General features: G+C 43.7%; 1 protein-coding gene across 2 annotated transcripts in view; it reads right to left on the reverse strand.

The window, feature by feature from the left end:
* The window catches only part of NID2 (nidogen 2), a 74,689-nt gene that overhangs the window by 32,692 nt on the left and 16,845 nt on the right, over positions 1-25,152 (reverse strand). The window contains exons 1-7 of one of the 2 annotated variants that reach the window (XM_075844124.1): positions 20,351-20,622; positions 13,406-13,708; positions 5,823-6,055; positions 4,965-5,575; positions 4,092-4,241; positions 3,160-3,405; positions 1,472-1,672 (exon numbers count right to left, since the gene is read on the reverse strand). In XM_075844124.1, coding sequence (XP_075700239.1) covers positions 1,472-1,672; positions 3,160-3,405; positions 4,092-4,241; positions 4,965-5,575; positions 5,823-6,055; positions 13,406-13,708; positions 20,351-20,551 — 1,945 coding nt within the window. In that variant the 5' untranslated portion in view covers positions 20,552-20,622. Of the gene's footprint in view, positions 1-1,471; positions 1,673-3,159; positions 3,406-4,091; positions 4,242-4,964; positions 5,576-5,822; positions 6,056-13,405; positions 13,709-20,350; positions 20,623-25,152 lie in introns of those variants that run through there. The other variant, XM_075844125.1, reaches the window with a different exon arrangement.

Raw genomic sequence — 25,152 nt, forward strand, 5'->3', positions numbered from 1 at the left:
GATCAGTACAGGAGAAAGTAATAGAATGTATGTACACAGTGACTCCACCAGCAGAATAGTGAGTGCAGCTCTGGAGTATAATACAGGATGTAACTCAGGATCAGTACAGGAGAAAGTAATAGAATGTATGTACACAGTGACTCCACCAGCAGAATAGTGAGTGCAGCTCTGGAGTATAATACAGGATGTAACTCAGGATCAGTACAGGAGAAAGTAATAGAATGTATGTACACAGTGACTCCACCAGCAGAATAGTGAGTGCAGCTCTGGAGTATAATACAGGATGTAACTCAGGATCAGTACAGGAGAAAGTAATGTAATGTATGTACACAGTGACTACACCAGCAAAATAGTGAGTGCAGCTCTGGAGTATAATACAGGATGTAACTCAGGATCAGTACAGGATAAGTAATGTAATGTATGTACACAGTAACTCCACCAGCAGAATAGTGAGTGCAGCTCTGGAGTATATAACAGGATGTAACTCAGGATCAGTACAGGATAAGTAATGTAATGTATGTACACAGTGACTCCACCAGCAGAATAGTGAGTGCAGCTCTGGAGTATAATACAGGATGTAACTCAGGATCAGTACAGGAGAAAGTAACGTAATGTATGTACACAGTGACTCCACCAGCAGAATAGTGAGTGCAGCTCTGGAGTATAATACAGGATGTAACTCAGGATCAGTACAGGAGAAAGTAATGTAATGTATGTACACAGTGACTCCACCAGCAGAATAGTGAGTGCAGCTCTGGAGTATAATACAGGATGTAACTCAGGATCAGTACAGGAGAAAGTAATGTAATGTATGTACACAGTGATTTCACTATAAAATGGTGTTCAAAGGTCGACATGTGCTTTAATACAATCAGCTGTCAGCGAGAAAAATAAAGGCCTACCGGCACTTTTACCAACGCAACAGAAGTCTGCCATGTATGCATGTAAGTAAGGCCCTGTTCACATCATGTTTTGCCCATACTTTGAACATAAATGCCAGGAAAAAGCTTCCAATGTATATGATAAACACAGGCTGTGACAGATGCTTATTAGTGTCATCCATCACCATAGACTTTAATGGTATCCGTTAAACATACGTGAACTGGAGTCATGAGAGATCATGACATCTTGAAACAGATATCATTATAGTCTTTGGGTGACAGATGCCACGGTTAGGCATTCGCTTAACGTATCCGTCACCCTTAGACTATAATTGTGTCGGTTGAACATATACATCATTAAAAGCTATTGAAAAGTTAATGATGTATATGTTAAACATATGCCTGTGACGTATACAATAGGCTCCCATGTTTAAAAAAACGTATACCGCGCTGTACAGTTGTATTGTGATTGATTTCTGAGAGGTGGCACTTTATTACAACAGGTGATCGCAGCTACTCCAGGCTTTGCAGGATGTTCCCTATCAACCTAAGCATCGTTCAGACGTGGTGCACCAGGTATCCTGCATTACCTGAACCAGAGTACTGGTAGATCTCATAGTAAGGGTTAATCTGGACCGTTGAGCTCTCGGGGATAAATGGAATTCTCCCTTTAATGGTCGTTCTTAAATGGATATAGTTATCGGTATCAAAACCATCTGCAACTTGTGTGATGTGAACGACTTCTTCTCCTGGGGAAAATACGGCTTCAATGTTGTGGACAAATTTCGCTCCTATGTGAAAAGGAAGAAGAACCAAGAAAAGTCAGAGCATCATATCATAGCCAGACCCCACTAATAATGGGAATATGTGCAAAACGGACAGAAGGGGTCACAGGGGCAGATCCCCCTCCTGCAGCATTGACAATACTCAGCATCTGGGGTCTGTGTCCTGGATACGAGCAGCATGTCCCAAAACTATAACAGCAGTCAAGGGTCGCACATTCCCCCTGGAGGCTGAGACATACAGTAAGCAAAATCAGGCAGTGGGGGGCGCACTTCTCACTGCAACTTGGGAATGCTTCGTGAAAGCGCTTTACTTTACATTTGTGTGTATTTGTGTGTGAGTATATGTGCTATGTGTATATGCACAATGTAACAGTCCTTTAGTCCAGCATCAGTGGGACCTGCTATGTGCTGGTTTATCATTCATAGAAAAGCAGATCAAATTCACTTGTAAGGGTTGAGAACCTTCAGGAAGAAAGACCCTGACTAAATGAACCAATATGAAATCTGCTACTATCATTTGAAAATTTCCAAACTTGTTCTCCCTGCTCAGTCACCTACTTCAGGTCTTGTGAAAGCTGATATTATATGGTCTGTCTGTGCTGGAAACAAGTGCCAGATTATCAGACTTTCTGGATTATCAGGTGCTAGATAAAGAAATTCCACTAATATACATATATATGTCTTTGTGTACGTACGTGTGTTTATATATATGTGTTCGCATGTGTGCACATACGTATGTATGGGTCTGTACAAATGTAGGTGTGTACGTATGAAGGTGTGTACCTATGTAGGTGTGTACGTAGGTATGTACATATGTATGTATGTATGCAAATGTAGGTGTGTACATATTAAGGCATGTACATAAGAGTGTACGTAGTATATATGTGTGTACGTATGTATCTCTGTGTACGTATGTATGTATGGAGTTGTACGTATGTGTAGGTATGTACGTATATGCGGTATGTACGTATATGTTGGTGTGTACGTATATGCTGGTGTGTACGTAAATATGTTGGGGTGTGTACGTATATGTTGGGGTGTACGTATATGTTGGTGTGTACGTATGTAGGGGTGTACGTATGTAGGGGTGTACGTATGTAGGGGTGTACGTATGTAGGTGTGAGTGTACGTATGTAGGTGTGAGTGTACGTATGTAGGTGTGAGTGTACGTATGTAGGTGTGAGTGTGTGTGTGTGTGTTTGTGTGTGTATATATGTATGTGCACAAGTGTGTACATGTGTTCACTTATGTACTTGTGTATTCGTATGTATACGTATGTGCATATGTGTGCCCATTTACGAAAAACCCCTCTTGACAAAATGTATGTTTATCGGATGTGATGAAAAAAATATATATCTGTAATTTTTGAAGAAACATTAAAAAAAATAATAATTAAGTAAACACTTGCTGTGTGAGCCATCCCACGTTATATTCATTACCATCTCTATTATATGTATAGGACATTGTATGTAATGTATGTGTCATGAACTCACCAGTTATACTGAAACCATTCTGATGTCCGGGTTTTTCGAGTGCAAAGAGCCAACCGAAAAGTCCCCCAATGGCAGTCAATGGAGTCAGTGACCAGGACGCAGGCTCCGGAACCTGGCTAATGGCGGTGTAAGCTCTTCCGTCATTCACCACTATGTACGCGTGCAGGTCAATGCCATCAAAGCTGACGGGCCTTTGTCCCACAAGGAGGTTTCCGCTTACTTTACCATTGACTCGGTTTGGAGCACCTGAGAAGATAAAAAAAACATGAAATTAAGTGTTAGCACCTGAATAGGACTGTGGCGCCGGCTTAGCTCAGGGGAAACAATAGTTATCGGTAAAACAAAACCTGAGTCAATCCTACCAATCTAATGCCCGCAGTGGGCCATAGACATTGGCTTGCTAGCAGATTCCACCAAAATTGTCTGGATTTGCCAATAAATATCTCAAATCTATGGCCAGCTTAAGAGATCCTCCAAGTTCAATTATATCAACCCTCCCTATACATATAGGTAACATAAATTTAACACCCCCCTTTGTATGAAGTGATAAAGGTTCTACACAGACCATACACATGAAATACCAATTGGCCAACCCAACAACTATCTTCCTCAACTCCACCTTAGACATGCCTGTGCGGGTTGGTGAGAGAAGAGCGAAGCTATTGTCAAAAACCCCTGGCACCCCTTATCTTGGGGGTAAACCCTGTTAACAGAAGATGTCAGGGGACAATCTCCTGGCCACCATAGACATGAGATCCGTAGGGTCTGTCCACAAAAAAACTTAGGTACTCAGACATATTCACTCTTATGGAAATGAACAAAAGAACAGATTGCCGTTTAGGTCCTAATGAGAAGGTGGTCTTCAATAAATATCCACCGGGTCCATGAATGGTTACCAGCATGCAGGGTCTCATACACCACAACAGTCTTACCTTTGGGTAAGCAGTGCACTCCATTACCGTAGTAATTATCCTGGCACTGACAGCAGAATCCCGTAGCGTAGTCCGTGCAGTAGGCGTATTGTGAACAATAACCGAGTTTCCTCTCGCAGGTCTCTCTACTCACAGGGTTAAAAGGAAGCACTATAAATGGTGACAATGGAAGAAAAAGGTCAATTCATTTCCATTAAATCAAACAAAAAGATCTAAAAAAGTCTTAGACCACATTCAGATGGCCGTAACGTGGTCGCATTTTAGCGCCCGTCTTATGGCCGCAACAACCGGACCCCCGCGGTTAAAGTGAATTGAACATGTTCGTATTCACAATGCAGGAAGCCATTCTGTGGGGTGGGACATTTTTTTTTTTGTAAAAGCCATTAATTGCAAGCATGAAGGCCATGAAGAATATTCTTCATGGTGAAAATAAAATTTTTAAATTTTTTGTAATTACCTGGATAACAAAAAGTCTGAACTCTTAGACATTACTTTACCGAGATACCTCAAACTTACCTATATCTACAGGAAAACACTAAAGATCTTAAGATACTACTCAAGATGGCCACTTCTACACCCCGTGGGCACTTGCTACTTGCCCGTCATCCATAGTGCCTCCAGTTACATTATCTACATCTACGTGTAAGGACAAGCTATATTAAATCCCTTGACCCAATTATATTCATTATGTTCGGAAAACTGGAAAATTATATAAGTGACAATTGTGGGGTGCATATCTGGTGAGCAGCTAGACGAAAAGAAAGAACCCCTAATAGCTTGGAGTTTTGTCATCATCATAAAATTGCAGAAAACCCCCCAAGAAAAAGATATGAAGTAGAAGACGAGCCATTTGTACTTTGAGGTGAGCCTTACCATCAGTGTCAAATCCACCATCCTCATCATATCCATAAACACGACCTCTCCTGTAGACATCAGAATTCTGTTGATCGACCGGCGGATTTTGTGTCGCATCAGTATTGTCCTCTGTTATTGGCTCAGGTGGATATTCTCTGGTCTCATAGGACGGTTCATTGCCAAGATGTCTATTCACTGAAGATTGGATTTCAGGTTCCTCCACTCTACCGTATGGTGTCCAGCTGGGCTCTTCTTGAGATGGTGGTAAATGGTTGTTGGACCGATTGTAGGGCAATGACTCTTCTTCCTCCTCTACGCCAGTTACTAATGTGGTGGGATCATCAATGTCCAAGAATCCACGGTTGACATTGGCGTGATCTGTTGTAGGCTGCTCTGTTGTCTGGCCGGTAGGGTAGTCCCCATCATCGTAATTCTCGTCATAGTTGTTCTCCCCAGTTAAGTCGTTTTCTTGTTCTCGACGTTCAGGAAAGTCATTGTGGGAGTTGATCAGTGGAATGAACCTTTCTTGGGCATGAGCATTCATCACTTTCGCTGGTATTACATTGTCTAATTCCGAAATGCTACCAATGTGGAAAACCCAAACTCCTGGAACACCAACATTACTTGATCTAAGAAAAGGAAGAAACAACCATTTATATTTGGAAAATCGCCGGCCCACCCCACCCGTCACAAACTACTTAAATATTCCCAGAAGAATACAATAGTCTGGAACCAACAAGACTATGGATTGTCCAGACTATCAGACAGTAAATCAACAAAGTACGTCACATTGAATAGTCTCTTGTAGGCCACATTTACCAGTAGGTAGGGCATAATTTTGCGGCCAAAATGATATGGGATTAGGGTCACACTTACTGATATAGATTCTTCACAGATTGTTCACTGTTGGTGACGCTGTAAAAAGGAGCTTCTCTTTTTAACATTTCAGAATCTCCTCTGCTAAATCCCACTCTGGCCGGTAGCTCAAGGTGGACATTGTATGACTCCTTAGGCCTGGTTCCAAAAAATTGGACTCCATGTTCAGGGTACAGGAATATGGCATAGGAGTCAGACTCATCGTATGCCAGCACAGCCTGGAATGTGTTAAACTGCAGAAACAAAAAAGAGATTTTAGTCATGAGCCATTGAAAAAAGTTAGCTTATAAAATTTAAGGTAGCCATGGGTCTACCGATGCCTTTGAATTGAATGGGAAATATCAGGTGTTTAAGGCCTCATGAAAGCGAACTTGTTTTTGCGTCCGCAATTCACCCAAAAGTCTGTGGGTGAATTGCGGACCCATTTATTGCTATGGGCCCATGCACACGACCGTGGTTTCCATGGTCCGTGCATTGGCCGGGAGCCCGGACCGGAAAAAGAACGGACATGTCATATTGCGGGCCACATTTGCGGTCTGGGCTCATTGAAATGTATGTGTACACGGTCCGTGATTTGCGGACGGCCAGCGGATGACACTCTGCGACCGTCCGTGCAGCAATCACGGGCCGTACACATGGCTACGGTCGTGTGCATGAGAGGCCTTAGTCTTCAACTACTTTTTGCATTAGGTCATGTACGATGGGCAAAATAAGCCTCCATCTCTATAAATGGTACCCTATGCAGTACTGTCTGTTAGCACCCCTTCTGAAAGGTGTTTACGGTTATGCAGGGCACAAATAACTATATTATTCGGGACTGAATTATCAGGGTTATACAGGATGGTGCCTAAAAACCAGTGTCATACGTTGGCCACTGAAACAAAAATATACTGTACAGTGCCACACAAGTACGCTTCTTCACAGCACGTTTTTTTGGTCTACGTTTCTATGTACACGCCGGGAAAAGCTCAGGAGAGCTATCGGATACGGATTATAGTCTATGGGTGATGGTTGCCACTTTTAGGCATCCGTTTAACGCATCTAATCACCCAAAGACTATAAAAAGAACTTGTTACAAAAAACTATATAAAAAAATAAGCAATTAAAAGATGGTATTACAGTACCTCTGACACTATACTGCCCCCTAGTAACTAAATTATTGTGAAAAGAAAATTACTTTTTGTTTTTGTTTCTGTCATTCTCAAATAGATATTTTTTTAACCTTGTAAGGATTGGGACTGATCCTTGAAGCAAAAAGTCAAGTAGGGTTTAAAAAGCCGTGTGTAAACCAGGCCTTTTGATTATATGTGAAATTTTAGACCCCCAACACTGCAAGTTTATTTAAAAATTTGCCTAGGGAATGGGCTGTCCTGATGCAACAAGCACAGAACAAAAATGCATCCCTTTAATTGGCAGCCCTCAGGAAGGCGATTGTAGGCCAAAAGAATGTTGCTGCCAAAATACTTCTTGGAAATGTTCATTTTAATCAAACAGAGTAGAGCAGGCGGCCGTACTCCTCATTAGTACGTCGTTGCACTATTTTAAACTGCTGAGCGGCTTGCACAGTCCCTCAAACAATGGATCAAAGAGCGTTCGTAGGGAGAGTTCCGTTAGTGAGGACACTACTGGCCCTAAACACCAGGAGCTTGAAGGGGCTAGTTAAAGTGCCAAAAACTCCGCAAATAGATGTTTCACACGGGGTCCGACACTAAAAAATAACATCCTTCCTGCATCAGTGTAGTCTGCTAAAATAATCTGGACTATATAATAGAGCTCATGGTCAGATTATCACACCCTTCGTATTCAAAAATAATCCTTCCATATAGAACAATACACTTGGAAGACATAAAAGAAAAGTTCTGAAGACGTTGCAAAATTTTCAAAAATTGCATTTGCAAAAAGGGGCATTTTGAAAGGGTTCTCCCTCTAACATAGAATGCCGGTCGGTCGTGAACTAATTGTATAGACCAATATTGAACTTCCAACCATCGGAAGATGTCGATATAAAGTAGTTTTTCAAAAATTTTTAGTTTTTTGACCTGGAACAGGAAGGATCGAGTTCACCTCTGAGGGTGTCAAAAGATATTTGCCGGAGACACTGTACGGTCTATAGCGTTTTTTTCCAACATCGGTTGAATCCTTAGGCCCAGGCATGTGGGGTCTGTTGCCATTTGCCCCAGGCTACCATTTCCTCTTTTAATTGCATCCTGTCCTCAGGTACAGCATACTATCCCCTGGCAACCAGTTCACCAAGGTGTTATCAGAGTCTAGCAATGCCCCTACAGATACATCTGAATGAATCCCATATCGGGGATGGACAGCGGAGTAGAAATCCTTCCCACTCAGTATTCGGGCTCATTCAGACCAGCGCGATTCTCGTCCGTGTGCGTTGCGTTGAAACAGCGAGCAGCACATGGACCCATTGTTTTCAATGGGGCTATTCACAAATGCTTGGGTTTTCACACAGCGAGTGTTCGTTGCGTTAAACTCACTGCATGTCCTATATCGGTGCGTCGTCACGAACCTAGTCGCCCATTGAAGTTAATGGGTGTGTGAAAATTAAGGACAGCACATGGACACACATCCGTGTGCGGTCTGTGTTTCACGCATCAATTACATTGGAAAAAAAAGTGCTTGCAAGTGCGTGAAAAACACATGCCATGCGCAAAGCACACTGATGAGAAAACGCAACGCGCGCGGAGATTTACAAGCGGTTTTTACGCGGGTAAATCTGTCACGCTCGTGTGAATGTAGCGGAGGAATGCTTAGGAAATTTGTGGAGGGAAGATCTGTTGTCATCCAAAACAACGAGGAGGATGATAGTGGGGAATCTTATATTTAGGAAAGAGTTCCCACAGATCCACTTGCAGCCATCAATCTCGTTCTTTGGCCCGATTTTAAAACATTAAGGTCATGAATTATATCGTTCCTTATCACCATTTGCTAATGCAGAAAGTCCACGGGGGTGGACAAAAGCTCAGAGATTTTAGAAGCCAGTTCGACCACTCCAAAAGAATATTCGACTTTTATAAGCAGCCAGGTAAGGAAAACTTCCCAAGTCATAAATGAAAAACAACCCAAAAATTTAGGTGTCCGTTAAAAATTCAAAATTCTAGGTCAATTGGCTACATGACTCCCGAGAGTGGGTAAACATCACTACCAAAATTTGCCAAATATCAATAAAAATGTTACACTATGGTAGGTTCTTCTTTTGCTGGATATAAAAAAGATGTGGTGATGGTCGGATGAAGATATACAGTCACTCGTGGAAGAACTGGAAAAAATTATATGCATCTGTTGAACCATTTTGTGGCATGAGAGGATCTATGATAAAGACTATATAGTCTGAAGCCATCAAGCCTGGCAACAATAAACTAGTGGAATGATGGAGGGAAGAATATTCTCCGTGTTGGGTCCCTTGGTGGCAATTTTACTATGACTCAATGTCTCCATTTCTGGACAATGGTCAGGTGCATCCGTCCATTACCCCTATGTTTACTGCATCTCAGGGATACGTCCCAGCAGGAAAACACGTCAGCCAAAAAAAAACTATGTGTATGCTGAAGAACATGACGCTCATCTTTGTATATGTGTGTATAATATATATATATATATATATATATATATATATATATATATATATATATATACAGTGAAGGAAATAAGTATTTGATCCCTTGCTGATTTTGTAAGTTTGCCCACTGTCAAAGACATGAACAGTCTAGAATTTTTAGGCTAGGTTAATTTTACCAGTGAGACATAGATTATATATATAAAAAAAAGAAAGAAAATCACATTGTCAAAATTATATATATTTATTTGCATTGTGCACAGAGAAATAAGTATGTGACCCCCTACCAACCATTAAGAGTTCAGCCTCCTCCAGACCAGTTACACGCTCCAAATCAACTTGGTGCCTGCATTATAGACAGCTCTTACATGGTCACCTGTATAATAGACTCCTGTCCACAGACTCAATGATCAGTCTGACTCTAACCTCTACAACATGGGCAAGACCAAAGAGCTTTCTAAGGATGTCAGGGACAAGATCATAGACCTGCACAAGGCTGGAATGGGCTACAAAACCATAAGTAAGATGCTGGGTGAGAAGGAGACAACTGTTGGTGCAATAGTAAGAAAATGGAAGACATACAAAATGACTGGCAATCGACATCGATCTGGGGCTCCATGCAAAATCTCACCTCGTGGGGTATCCTTGATCCTGAGGAAGGTGAGAGCTCAGCCGAAAACTACACGGGGGGAACTTGTTAATGATCTCAAGGCAGCTGGGACCACAGTCACCAAGAAAACCATTGGTAACACATTATGCCGTAATGGATTAAAATCCTGCAGTGCCCGCAAGGTCCCCCTGCTCAAGAAGGCACATGTACAGGCCCGTCTGAAGTTTGCAAATGAACATCTGGATGATTCTGAGAGTGATTGGGAGAAGGTGCTGTGCTCAGATGAGACTAAAATTGAGCTCTTTGGCATTAACTCAACTCGCCGTGTTTGGAGGAAGAGAAATGCTGCCTATGACCCAAAGAACACCGTCCCCACTGTCAAGCATGGAGGTGGGAACATTATGTTTTGGGGGTGTTTCTCTGCTAAGGGCACAGGACTACTTCACCGCATCAATGGGAGAATGGATGGAGCCATGTACCGTCAAATCCTGAGTGATAACCTCCTTCCCTCCCCCAGGACATTAAAAATGGCTCGTGGCTGGGTCTTCCAGCACGACAATGACCTGAAACATACAGCCAAGGCAACAAAGGAGTGGCTCAAAAAGAAGCACATTAAGGTCATGGAGTGGCCTAGCCAGTCTACAGACCTTAATCCCATCGAAAACTTATGGAGGGAGCTGAAGATCCGAGTTGCCAAGCGACAGCCTCGAAATCTTAATGATTTACAGATGATCTGCAAAGAGGAGTGGGCCAAAATTCCATCTAACATGTGTGCAAACCTCATCATCAACTACAAAAAACGTCTGACTGCTGTGCTTGCCAACAAGGGTTTTGCCACCAAGTATTAAGTCTTGTTTGCCAAAGGGATCAAATACTTATTTCTCTGTGCACAATGCAAATAAATATATATAATTTTGACTATGTGATTTTCTGTTTTTTTTTAAATATAATCTCTCTCTCACTGGTAAAATTAACCTAGCCTAAAAATTCTAGACTGTTCATGTCTTTGACAGCGGCCAAACTTACAAAATCAGCAAGGGATCAAATACTTATTTCCTTCACTGTATATATATATATATATATATATATATATATATATATATATATATATATATATTTATTTATGTATTTAGAACTGACCACAAACCTCTCTCTCATTGGACATCTTTAAGATAGGATATAAAAGTTTTGCATGCCAAACATGTTTGAACAGCCAATCAGCAGCAACCTTTGAGGTCATAACTTTGGTCCAAGAAAGTGTCCTTCCAGAAATCTATGACTATGGATATTCAAGAGTGTCAGCATATGGAAGGACCAGCCCTCTACTATGTAGCCTGGGTAAGAAGGTCCTTGAGTTTATGTAATCTGTGGCAGAATCTGATAGTGAGTGCTCAATTTCCCCACAGTGCCACCACAGGTGAAATGAAGCATTACACAGTTCTCAATTAAATCCATGGACTGTCCATGTAATGCACGGAAGTGGAGGGTCCTCCAGAGCGCAATATACGCTTTGAAGCTACTTTTCTGAATGGGAGACCGTCCTCTATTAACTCTGAATTTCCATTGGTTTTTCTAAACCAGACAACCCCTTTCGGATCAAAATCTACTCATCCCTGCCCCCCAAACATTCCAGCGACGGACCAGTGGCAATAATTTGGAATGGCCGCCATTAGCTACGCTCACCAGGTTATGTGAGAGAATGTCTTCCATATGTCGGATGAGATGTGAGGACCGTCCTATTCCTACATCATGCGTGCAGCTGTGTCATGATCTCACATTAACAAGCTAAACATTTTCATACCATAGAACCCGGTTTACAAGGTTTTTTTTTTTCCCAGTTTAAACAACTGTCCTCAAACTGGTATTTTCTTTAAAAACACACGAAACTTTCCTGCAGCTACAAAGACCCTTTTTAATTAGTTTAGGAAAAATCCTTGTACAAATAAACTTAATGTGATCTCGAAAATTTACCCCCACTGGAGGATCTGCACTTGATCCTGGTAGGGGGGAATACTGTAATGACTCTTTCAGTAACACATGTAGCAGAGTATGTGCTCCGTTTGGAAATGACAGTATAAATATTCACTGCGGGCTCTCTCTCAGGGGGACCGCCAATTTAAATCCGCGCAAATGGGAACAAGATGGAATCTGTCAAAACAAAGCATGCTGGGAAATTTGCATGCAACAGTAGTATTGCACTTTACGTTTGCCTATGGGATTTTAGGATAACGGCACACCAACCAGATCTGAGGCTTCAATGGAGACACTTACAGCTGAGTCAACAAGAGCTCATAACAGACTGTAAAGGGTCGAATTCCCCGAAGTAGTAAGGAACGTCAAATGCCGGCATTGAAAAAAAAATGCAATCGGAAGGATAAAGTGAGGTCTTGTGGCCAGAAGACATTCACTAGACAGGCAGGGGTTAGATTAAAGACGACCGCACATTGACTGCGGCATATCATAAAGATATGGCCCATGGTGTCAACCAAGTCATTCCCAGAAGAACTCAACATTGGGTGACCAAAAATAGGAACAAATACCCTCCTCAAACTTTAGAGGCGCATATCTGGCTCCCAAGACCCCTGGCAAACAGATGATTTTGCTGGGGGGAGCCATTGCCAGCCGGAAACATCCCCTGCAGAGTCTGTAATATTACACGTCGGCCTTTCAAACAAATATCCGACCATGTAATAGACGGCCCAAGTCCGCGAGAGTCAGAGACGTTGGTTGTAGCAGGAGACCCCCCCCCTTTATGACGTCTTTATGCTATAATCGGGCCAGGATTTTCCTGATGAGACAACCCCTTTTAACTCTAGGAAATTTCCCCTAACCCAGAAGATGAAACGGAGAGCAAATCCCTATAACAGAGTGAGCTGACCCGTAGGGAGGATCCACTTTACCGATGCTCATTTGCCTTATTGTGTAGTGGTTATTTGATGATCTTTTTTTACTTTTGGTTTACTTTCTTGTAATTCCTGATCATACTATCCTTTCTGTAAGGAAAATCAACTTTGTGCAAACTGGCTTTCGATTGAGCTTGTGGTGGGCTTGTGCTTATACACAGGAGCCGATCTGAACAAGCAGAGCTGCAGCGCAGAATGTAAGGAATAGACAGCTGCCTGCGCCAATAATGAGACAGAAGGTGGATTTCGGACTACCCTGGATTCCCAATAAACAATGCAGTCACTTATGTAGCAGAGCAGATCTAAAAAGACGAGGGGACCGGACAGCCACATTTATCGGTACCAAAGCCAGTAATAGTCCTGAGTAATGCGGTTCTAGTGACTGATGCGGGACAACCTCCCTGAATAGACTATAGTTATTCGGCTGTGTATCCATAGCAACCAAGGATTCTTATGTACAAACATTTCAATGTAGATTCTGGTCGTTTCCGACACTTACCTTATTGGAAGACTCGGAATGTCTCGTCACCTCCTCGTAGGGTCCCACGTTCTCCCAGGTCACCAAGACAACATTGATAGGTGAGAAGGCAGCCTCCGGGAAGCCTCGTTCAATCTGTCTGGCTGCAGTACTGAGAACCTCGGGGGAATTGTCCTGTCGGTAGTAAATTTTCCCTCTGCCGTTACTTGTGTCTATATCAGACAGGAACGGGGCGATCACCGGGAAATCGGTGGGAAAGCCATCGTCCACATACTGCGTTTCCCGGGGGAAGTCTTGAGGGGAGATGATTCCATTGGTCCCTACCTGAAAAATGAAAAAAAAAAAAGAAAAGTCTTAAAACAGTCCGTCCATTTTAACAACATATTTCCCCTAAATTTTCTCAGGTTACTTTTGGTTTACTTGTGTGGCCACATTACACTACATTCATCCTTGTGTGAGATGGACATTTTTGCAAATGCGATTATAGTTTTTTGTTTTTTTAACAATATGGGTTGTCACAGCCCCTCCCCTATTAGGCCGGGAACACACATCACATATTTGTCGCAGAATTTCAGTTGCGGAATCTGTTTTGGAATTCTGCAACAAAGTACAGTGCCATTATTTTTTTAAAAACCCCATTCCCTTACATTGCAGTAGATTCTAGACATGCAATGGATATTTAAATATGTAGCATGTCCGGTCTGTTGTGGAAATGCCGCAGATTTTCATCGTGGATTTGATTAATTGCAAAGCAATGGGCGAAATCCACGGCTGTATCTGCACCAAAATCTGCATGTAACACAGGAGTATATCATCACAGATTTTGGTGCAGATTTGGAGAGTAGTAAACCAGCATAAGGCCCCGTGCACACGTAGCGGATTTGGTGCAGATTTTCCGTCCGGATTTGCGAGTGGAAAATTTGCAGTCAAAGACGGATTTAAAAAAAATCTCATCCACATGCTGCTAAACATTTTCCAAACGGAAATCAGAGAATGCTGTGGATTTGCAAATCTGCAGTAGGATCATTCTGTTCTGGATGTTCCCCCTTTTGAATGTTAAAGGGGTGAAAATCGGCAGCTAAATCCACACGTAACAAGTGCGGATTTTGCTGCAGAAACGCTGCGGAAAATCCTTAACAAATCCGCTCCGTGTGGGTACCCTAATATTTACCCAATGTGTAAAGTCCGGACTTAAAGGGATTTGCAAAGAACCAAAACCCTCAGGACCCCTGCCCAACAGTGGAAGGAACAGGGCGCCAGTGAGTACGGTAAACTCCTCATTCAGGCACAGCGGCTGCGGCTCAGTTCTGATCCCCACCGATCAAACTTTAAAGGGGTATTCCCAGCTTAGACATTTATGTCTGGGACCCGCTCCACTCTCCAGATCGGGGGTCACCGGCTCCCCGATCCCCCCTGGTGGGGAGGTAAGCATGAGATATGTAAACATGTTGTGCTACTAAATCCAAACAGAAAAGTCCTACTGGACAAACATTAGTCATCGTCAAGTTCATGACCCATCTGAAGAGTTTAAAGGGGCTTTCCTGTGTTCGGTAAATAAAGCTGAATCATTGCATCATGGAAAGTTATACAACTTTCTGATGTACTTTATGTTTAAATTTCTTATATTTTCAAGATCTCTGCTTGCCATTTGTGAACGGAACTATTCTTGTTTACACACAGAGCACAAGCATTAGCACATTCTACACGATCAGCTAAGAGAGTATTTTCTATGCAACTCATCAGACCCGAGGTTTATGGTCTCCTCATCTGAACTTTTTCCTGCTTGAGTGGAGATTAATTCTACTTTTTCTCGTATTCCAATTTTTCCCTCTCTTGTAGTGTTTACAAATAAAGCAGAAACACAGACAATAAAATTCTAAGTTCCCACATGTTAAACACATTGTTCCAGTTATTGAGGGGCTGCTCTGGAGCACTGTGCCCTTGGAAGGACAGATTGTACTATAGTCTAGTGCCAAAATCAGACGTCTGTAATTCAGCTGGAGAGAGAGCGGACAAGCTTTAGAGGTGCTGCACAGGATTAAAACATGACTTTCTTCCAAAAACAGCGCCACACCTGTCCACAGGTTGTGTGTGGTATGGCAGCTCACTGTACTGTAAATTATAAGGAGGATTTCCACCTAAAGCGTAGCAATGGCCGTATATCAGTAAGTCAGAAATTAGAGCAGCAGTAAACACCGGTAATAATGTTTCTTTTCTTTACGGAGATACTGTCATTTTTCTGATACGTTGCGATGGCCGTTTTGCTTGTCATTTTTAAAAGAGGGTAAACTAACGCAATCTTATTGAGAATATACATTGACATAAGAAAACCATCAGTTTCTGAGGAGAAAATTCATAGGGGACAACCGAAATGGATGCATTTCCTTTGGTAAAAATGGCCGCTGCAACCAAAAAGCCAATATCTCCGCAGGTAAATGGAACATAATTACCAAACGTCGGCTGCTGCTTCAACTTCTGATTTACTAATATACAGGTCGTTTTTCTTTACCCCAGCTGCTGTAAAAGGTGTGCAGCACTAATTTTCCTATGATGACCACTCCAACAGTGCCCCCTATTAATAAAAAAAATACACACACGCACTCATGGTCCATCAACACGGTTTCTAAAGTGAAGAATTTTTGGTAATTCTTGAATATTAAGGACCTGGGTAAAAGTAAATAATTGGAGAGGAGTAGATCGCCACGGTGGAGTCACAATTTCAGAGAGCGGTTTCCACTTGGTGGATGAGTTCCATCGGTGGAGGTCACGGATATCAATTTACCTCGGTCATCAATGCTCTGCTATGTCTTGGCTTGGGAAGAATGCACCATGAATGATTGACATCTTCTACTCATCAATGACCTTCTCAATGGGAGACCTTCTACCACAGTGGTTGTCCTGTAGACCATAGCCTACAACCTTGGTGGAAGTTAGACCTTGAGAGTCCAAGCAGGACAAACTTCTTTGAGGTTGTCAATCTCATGGCCAATGGTTAATTATGGCTTTCCCCCCTTAAATCTCAAATTCTACTAAACTTGACAATTTTACTAGCAGGACGGGAAGACTTGTATATTGGACATAGACAACGACATGACTCCGTTCGTCCAACCATCTTTGATTCTCATCGAGTGGGATTTAGGAATCCTTAGAAACCAAACTCCATGTCAACAAACGATCAGAAAACAAGACAGAGAGTCCTTGTGATGTAATTACACAGACACAACCCGCCGCATCATTCATGTAGAAATGTGCCCTCCTTCCAGAATTAAAAATTCCATTTCTAGATTGTAATGCAGGAAAATCCAAACTGGAGCTAAATCAGCGAGTGATTCAATTACTACATAGACTCTCATTGTGTGCAGAAGATCAGACTGTCCCAGGACCCGGCTCATAGAATTATTAACCTGCCTGGAATACCGGACACAGCAGGTTTACATATATAAAGTCCACGTCCGCAGTGTTCTGGAACCCCCAAGTGTACGCGTGCCACTAATCGGAGACCCCAAAAGTCAATGCCATATTGGGCTGGGGCCTCAAGTGTCAGCATGTTGTTAGCCTGGGAACCCCAAACTAACTGTGTCACTGTTGGGGAGCCCAAATGCCAGTGTGCCATTGGACAGGAACATCAAGAGTTAGTGTGCCATTGACCTGGGACCTCAAGTGTGAGCGTGCCCCAATCTACTGGGTTAGGGTCAGCATTTTATTGACCTGGGAATCCAAAATTGAATGTGCCACTGTTGGGGAGCCCAAAGTGCCAGTGTGCCTTTGTACAGGAACATCAAGAGCCTGTGTGCCATTGATCTGGTAACCCAAGTGTTAGCGTGCCGTAAGACTGGGACCCTGAGTGTCTGTGCGGTCTATTGGACTGGGACCCTGAGTGTCTGTGCGGTCTATTGGACTGGGACCCTGAGTGTCTGTGCGGTCTATTGGACTGGGACCCTGAGTGTCTGTGCGGTCTATTGGACTGGGACCCTGCGTGTCAGCTTTCCACATTTCACCGGGACCCCAAGTGTCAGCAAGTTATTGGCCTGGGAACCCAAACCTGACTGTGCCACTGCTTGGAGAGCCCAAACACTACTGTGCCATTAGACAATATCAAGAACCAGTGTGCCATTGATCTTGTTCCCCCATGTGCCAGAATGCCATTTGGCAGGAACAACTAGGGCTAGCGAGCGATTGACTTCGACTCAATATGGCATCGGCAGTGTTAGTATGGTCAGTCGGCATTAACCTGGGATCCTAGGTGTTTGAGTGAAAATAATCGGCCTTTACTCCGCTCGTCCATGAAATATATGGTCTTACAACTAGGAGACTACATGCTGCATAACTTTACTATACGAGGAGACCACACACAACATTCCCTCTTTTTACTGCATCCAAGAAATATTACTAAAGGCAGAACATTTTATAAACAGCGTCTATAGTGTAAGAATAAGAGTGGGAGAAAGATGCAGTAAAACAAGCCCAAGGCATAAAACATGGACGTCTGCCAGTGGTGGAGCCCGATGAGCGCGCCTCCGTGTAATCACAAAGAATGGGAGACAACAATAGGCACCACTGATACCGGCACAGCACACCAATACTGCAATATCATAAAAGGCTCTATACAGGGTCACAGTTATGGGGGCTCCCTGGCCACTGTCACATTTGAGGGGGCTCCCTGGTCACTGTCACAGTTAAGGGGGCTCCCTGGCCACTGTCACAGTTAAGGGGGCTCCCTGGCCACTGTCACAGTTAAGGGGGCTCCCTGGTCACTGTCACAGTTAAGGGGACTCCCTGGTCACTGTCACAGTTAAGGGGGCTCCCTGGTCACTGTCACAGTTAAGGGGGCTCCCTGGCCACTGTCACAGTTAAGGGGGCTCCCTGGCCACTGTCACCGTTAAGGGGGCTCCCTGGCCACTGTCACAGTTAAGGGGGCTCCCTGGCCACTGTCACAGTTATGGGGGCTCCCTGGCCACTGTCACATTTGAGGGGGCTCCCTGGTCACTGTCACAGTTAAGGGGGCTCCCTGGCCACTGTCACAGTTAAGGGGGCTCCCTGGTCACTGTCACAGTTAAGGGGGCTCCCTGGTCACTGTCACAGTTAAGGGGACTCCCTGGTCACTGTCACAGTTAAGGGGACTCCCTGGTCACTGTCACAGTTAAGGGGGCTCCCTGGCCACTGTCACCGTTAAGGGGGCTCCCTGGCCACTGTCACCGTTAAGGGGGCTCCCTGGCCACTGTCACAGTTAAGGGGGCTCCCTGGCCACTGTCACAGTTAAGGGGGCTCCCTGGTCACTGTCACATTTGAGGGGGCTCCCTGGCCACTGTCACAGTTAAGGGGGCTCCCTGGTCACTGTCACAGTTAAGGGGGCTCCCTGGCCACTGTCAGTTATGGGGTCTCTGTGACAGCTATGACAGTCATGGGGCCTCTATGATTATTTTAGGGGTACCATTGCATATTTTTGGGGGGGCACGGTTGCTGATATAAGTGTTATGGGGGCACCAGGCTTATTAAACCCAGAGCAATAAAGTAGGATCTTGTAGCAATAGGGAGTGAGAGTGTCTATAGATGTATAGAATTACTGTACAGAGATTCTTATAGAGGAATAAATAAACTTCATGAGTACATTACATAGCGAATAATTAGAACGTGATCTTTATACAGGAGATGCATTGTGGGCTCCCATACAGTCACAGTGTGATGGATTACATACATTCCTATAGAGAGCAGCACTTCCATATAGAGCAACGCAGAGGGACGTATATGAGAAAACAGGTCTGTGCATTGTATTCACATTCATTCATAGCGACATGCACTGCGTTCCGGACATACGATGAGATGATCTGCATTATAGACATTGATGTGTTCTGGTTTACATACTGTGAGTCACACATACAGTGCTGCAGTCTATATATATGTACAATGAACTACGCTGGATTCTACACAGAACATACAGATTATTACAATAAAACAGGCGCTGCTATCTAAACATGTTTATAGTAGTGCAGCCAAATCATTCATACAGCGAAACACGTCCTCAATCTACTTATAGTGACATGCGCTGGCTTCTATACAGCGATATATACCCCTCATCTATATGTTGCGTGATACGTAAATGTATACACAATGACATGCATCGCATGCTATCCATTCATACAGCTCTACAACAGAGTACACTCATACTTTACCCAGGGATCTATAGAGATCTATACACTCATACAGTCCGCTATACCGTAATACAGGGATCTATCTCCTCATACAGTAATACTGATATCTAAGCACCCATACAATCCACTATACAAAATCACAGGGACCTACACAGTCAGTCTGCTATACAGCAATGCAGTCCTCTATACAGTAATATATATATATATATATATATATATATGTCCTCATACAGTCCGCTATACAGTAGTACAGTCCTATACAGTAACACTCCTCAATATAGTCCCCTATTCTGTCCTCTATAGAGCCATACATTTCATTGCCAGCAGTCACATACATTCTCCATACAGTAAGACAGTCCTCTATACAGTGCTCTATAGTAATACAGCACTCTATACAGTCCTCTATATATTCACACTGACCTCCATGGTCACACTGTTCCCTATACAGGCACACAGTCCCCTATACAGGCACACAGTCCTCTATACAGGCACACAGTCCTCTATACAGGCACACAGTCCTCTATACAGGCCCACAGTCCCCTATAAAAGGCACACAGTCCTCTATACAGTCACACAGTCCCCTATACAGTCACACAGTCCCCTATAAAGGCACACATTCCCCTATACAGGCACACAGTCCTCTACACAGTCCTCTATACAGGCACACAGTCCTCTATAGAGTCACACAGTCCCCTATACAGTCACACAGTCCTCTATACAGTCACACAGTCCTCTATACAGTCACACAGTCCTCTACACAGTCACACAGTCCTCTACACAGTCACACAGTCCTTTATACAGTCCCAGTTATACTTACATAGAGCTCTTTCAGTTCAGCCTCATAGAAGAGAATGGGCTGTGAGAGCTGCAGCACCTCGGACGTCTCGTCGTCCCCGTCCGGCAGCAGCAGATCCCCCCTGTGCTCCCCATAGGGGAAGAGTTCCTGCCGGGAGATAGCAGCAGTGCAGGCCAGCAGACAGAGCCCGTGCAGCAGCAGAGGGAGCAGCCTGGCCCGCATGATGAGTGGAGGAGAATGCAGCACCGCGCCCCACTATACTGAAGGAATTCTGACCCGGGACCTTCCACATCCGACCCCAAGCACTTCTCAGGGTGGGAGGGGAGCAGGGCGGGGAGAGGGGGGACTGGTGAGGGTCCATAGAACAGCTGGCTGGTCAGCTCCTGCCCACCCTCTGCATGGCAGCCGGGGGGTTGGGAAAGTTCCCAGCAGGATGGGTTATTATAGTCAATCATTGATGTACAGCCTGGAAAGTCTGGGAACTGATGCAGAACCTCACAGCAGAGCTGCCAACATTATATATGTAACTATGAGGAACCCAACTGCAGCTGATGCAGAACCTCACAGCAGAGCTGCCAACATTATATATGTAACTATGAGGAACCCAACTGCAGCTGATGCAGAACCTCACAGCAGAGCTGCCAACATTATATATGTAACTACGAGGAATCCTACTGCAGCTGATGCAGAACCTCACAGCAGAGCTGCCAACATTATATATGTAACTATGAGGAATCCAACTGCAGCTGATGCAGAACCTCACAGCAGAGCTGCCAACATTATATATGTAACTATGAGGAATCCAACTACAGCTGATGCAGAACCTCATAGCAGAGCTGCCAACATTATATATGTAACTATGAGGAACCCAACTGCAGCTGATGCAGAACCTCACAGCAGAGCTGCCAACATTATATATGTAACTATGAGGAATCCAACTGCAGCTGATGCAGAACCTCACAGCAGAGCTGCCAACATTATATATGTAACTACGAGGAATGCAACTGCAGCTGATGCAGAACCTCATAGCAGAGCTGCCAACATTATATATGTAACTATGAGGAATCCAACTACAGCTGATGCAGAACCTCACAGCAGAGCTGCCAACATTATATATGTAACTATGAGGAATCCAACTGCAGCTGATGCAGAACCTCACAGCAGAGCTGCCAACATTATATATGTAACTATGAGGAATCCAACTGCAGCTGATGCGGAACCTCACAGCAGAGCTGTCAACATTATATATGTAACTATGAGGAATCCAACTACAGCTGATGCAGAACCTCATAGCAGAGCTGCCAACATTATATATGTAACTATGAGGAATCCAACTGCAGCTGATGCAGAACCTCACAGCAGAGCTGCCAACATTATATATGTAACTATGAGGAATCCAACTGCAGCTGATGCAGAACCTCACAGCAGAGCTGGCAACATTATATATGTAACTATGAGGAATCCAACTGCAGCTGATGCAGAACCTCACAGCAGAGCTGCCAACATTATATATGTAACTATGAGGAATCCAACTGCAGCTGATGCAGAACCTCATAGCAGAGCTGCCAACATTATATATGTAACTATGAGGAATCCAACTGCAGCTGATGCAGAACCTCATAGCAAAGCTGCCAACATTATATATGCAACTACTAGGAAACCAGCTACAGCTGATGCAGAACCTCACAGCAGAGCTGGCAACATTATATATGTAACTACTAGGAATCCAACTGCAGCTGATGCAGAACCTCACAGCAGAGCTGCCAACATTATATATGTAACTATGAGGAACCCAACTGCAGCTGATGCAGAACCTCACAGCAGAGCTGCCAACATTATATATGTAACTACGAGGAATCCAACTACAGCTGATGCAGAACCTCATAGCAGAGCTGCCAACATTATATATGTAACTACGAGGAATCCCTAACTGCAACTGATGCAGAACCTCATAGCAGAGCTGCCAACATTATATATGTAACTATGAGGAACTCTTACAACTTCTCGTTGATGTGCAGACTGAAGCTGATGCCAATCATATCACATGTAGTTACTGATAATAGACAATCATGGGGAGAATCTGTGGACAATCACTGTAACTAAACAAATGGTGAGATGTAGTCACGTCCGTCCATTGTCCCAAGAAACATCTTGAAGGGAGATATAACACTGCACGATATCCGCAAAAAATGGCAATCCCTAAGGCAAAGTTGTATTTGTCCAATGTACGATATAACAATTTGGGCACCATTCTTTATTACACTTATAATAAGGGACCTTACGGTATCGTTGGGCCTTCGTTCACATCTGCATCGGGGCTCCGTTCATGGGTTCCGTCAGACCTTTCCGTCAGGGGAAGCCATGAATGGAAACCATAGCTTTCCGTTTGTATTACTATTGATTTCAATGGTAATGCCTCCGTTGCTAATGGTTTCCGTTTGTCTCCGTTCCGTAAGGTTTCCGTTTTTTTTGCGGACTTCATAGCGTAGTCGACTAGAAGCAGAACCATTTAAATCAATGGTAATGCAAATATGACCGTACAACAGAGGGGGGAGGGTGTCCGCAGAAGTCACCGCACAACGTAAGGCTAACCCCGATAACAAATATTCATGCACATGGCTCCAGGACCCCCGCCGATCACCACAATGAAGTGGCCACCGTGCTCCAACAAAAAACTGCGTCTCCTTCTGTTTTTCATTGCTTACACAGCCATTGCGCCATACATATGAGAGAGGAGGTGTGTGGTCCCATTCAAGTGAACAGGCTGTCGTAAAACATCTGTCTGTCAGCAGGCTGACAGAAAAGCCACAGGGTATCTGAATTCACCCCCCGCTCCCCTGGTTTTACTAGCCTATATTAGGGAATTGCTATTTATGCAGTTCCCTTCCATAGAAGTAGAGGCGCTCCATACATGAACTTACACTGCTGTGCAATTATGGGTCGTTACTATGTCATAGTGACCCCAGTACAATACGGTTATGATCCTGTACACTGCCGTGTGGTGGAGGTCAGTGAATCTCCTGTAAATCTTCATTGTTTAAGACATAAATGGGTATTTCCTCTCAAATCTGGGCACAAGTCCAAGGGATAAGCGTATCTCTGTGCGGTGAGGCGCTCTGAACTGATGCGGACTCCAACCGTCACATCTTATGGCTTCTTGGAACGTATCCAGACTAAATTTCCCGCCATATGTGTGTACGTACAGTGATTATTTTACTCCCGGTTTATTTAAAACGCCCTAATTCGTTTCTTACATCTATGTCAAAACAATAAAATAAACAGTGCGCAATAATGGATGTACAATACCTAGCTCCAGGCTGTCCAACAAAAACCCTAGAAAGTATTTGCTAATTACTTGTTACATAGGACATTCCCTGCCTGTTCGGCGTCTGCAAAAATCTTGTTCTGGAGATTTGCGTTCTGGAAACCAGACACTGTACAGTCATCTGACGTAGGAAAAATGAACAACCCCCGCCACCCTGAATTATAGGAGCTCAACTAAGCAATAGGGGGTGTCGGTCAGCAAGCTTACTGAACGTTTCCAATGACATACAGCAGAATAGTGAGTGCAGCTCTGGAGTATAATACAGGATGTAACTCAGGATCAGTACAAGATAAGTAATGTCATGCATGTGCACAGTGACTCCACCAGCAGAATCGTGAGTGCAGCTCTGGAGTATAATACAGGATGTAACTCAGGATCAGTACAGGATAAGTAATGTCATGTATGTACACAGTGACTCCACCAGCAGAATAGTGAGTGCAGCTCTGGAGTATGATACAGGATATAACTCAGTATCAGTACAGGGTAAGTAATATAATGTATGTACACAGTGACATCACCAGCAGAATAGTGAGTGCAGCTCTGGAGTATAATACAGGATGTAACTCAGGATCAGTACAGGATAAGTAATGTCATGTATGTACACAGTGACTCCACCAGCAGAATAGTGATTGCAGCTCTGGAGTATAATACAGGATGTAACGCAGGATCAGTACAGGATAAGTAATGTAATGTATGTACACAGTGACTCCACCAGCAGAATAGTGAGTGCAGCTCTGGAGTATAATCCAGGATTGAACTCCGGATCACTACAAGATAAGTAATGTAATGTATGTACACAGTGACTCCACCAGCAGAATTGTGAATGCAGCTCTGGAATATAATGCAGGCTCCAACTCAGGATCAGTACACTTTTGCTCAGTGTTGGACCCTCCCCTAACACAATAAAATCTAATGTCACCAGGTCCCCCTTTATAGAGCTATGCTATGGAGATCTGACTTAAACAGCTGGTGCCTCTACTTCATTTCGCTCCCAAAAGAAACCAGGTATCTCCCCATTGACACAGAAGGGAGATACTGAAAATGTCACTTCAGTCTCTGTCATTCATGTCACCCATGCACGTCATTGGGTTCAGAACTAAAATCAGACCATTCTCAGGTTCCGTGGGGGTCTCAAGGGTCAGATCCTTTTAGTAAGTCATACAGCATTATGTTCAGAAAACTACTTAACAGACAAAATATGAGGAGGGTAAGATGTCAAAGTGCAGGATTTCTCCGGTCTTTACTACCAAAATCAATAACAGAACTTAAAGTGTAACTAAACGTTCAACAAACTTCTGACATGTCATAGTGACATGTCAGAAGTTTTGTTTGGTGGGGGTCCACCAATTAGCACCAATTGCTAAAATGAAGTGGCAGAAGTGCACGTGTTAGCGCTCAGCTGCTTCGTTTCTGTTCGGATTTTTTCGGAAAGCCTTTGTATCGGAGTACGGGCTCATAGACTTTCTATTGAGCCCATACACCGCTACATCAGCTTTCC

Source organism: Rhinoderma darwinii, chromosome 12, assembly GCF_050947455.1.
Source record: "Rhinoderma darwinii isolate aRhiDar2 chromosome 12, aRhiDar2.hap1, whole genome shotgun sequence".
NCBI lineage: Eukaryota > Metazoa > Chordata > Amphibia > Anura > Rhinodermatidae > Rhinoderma > Rhinoderma darwinii.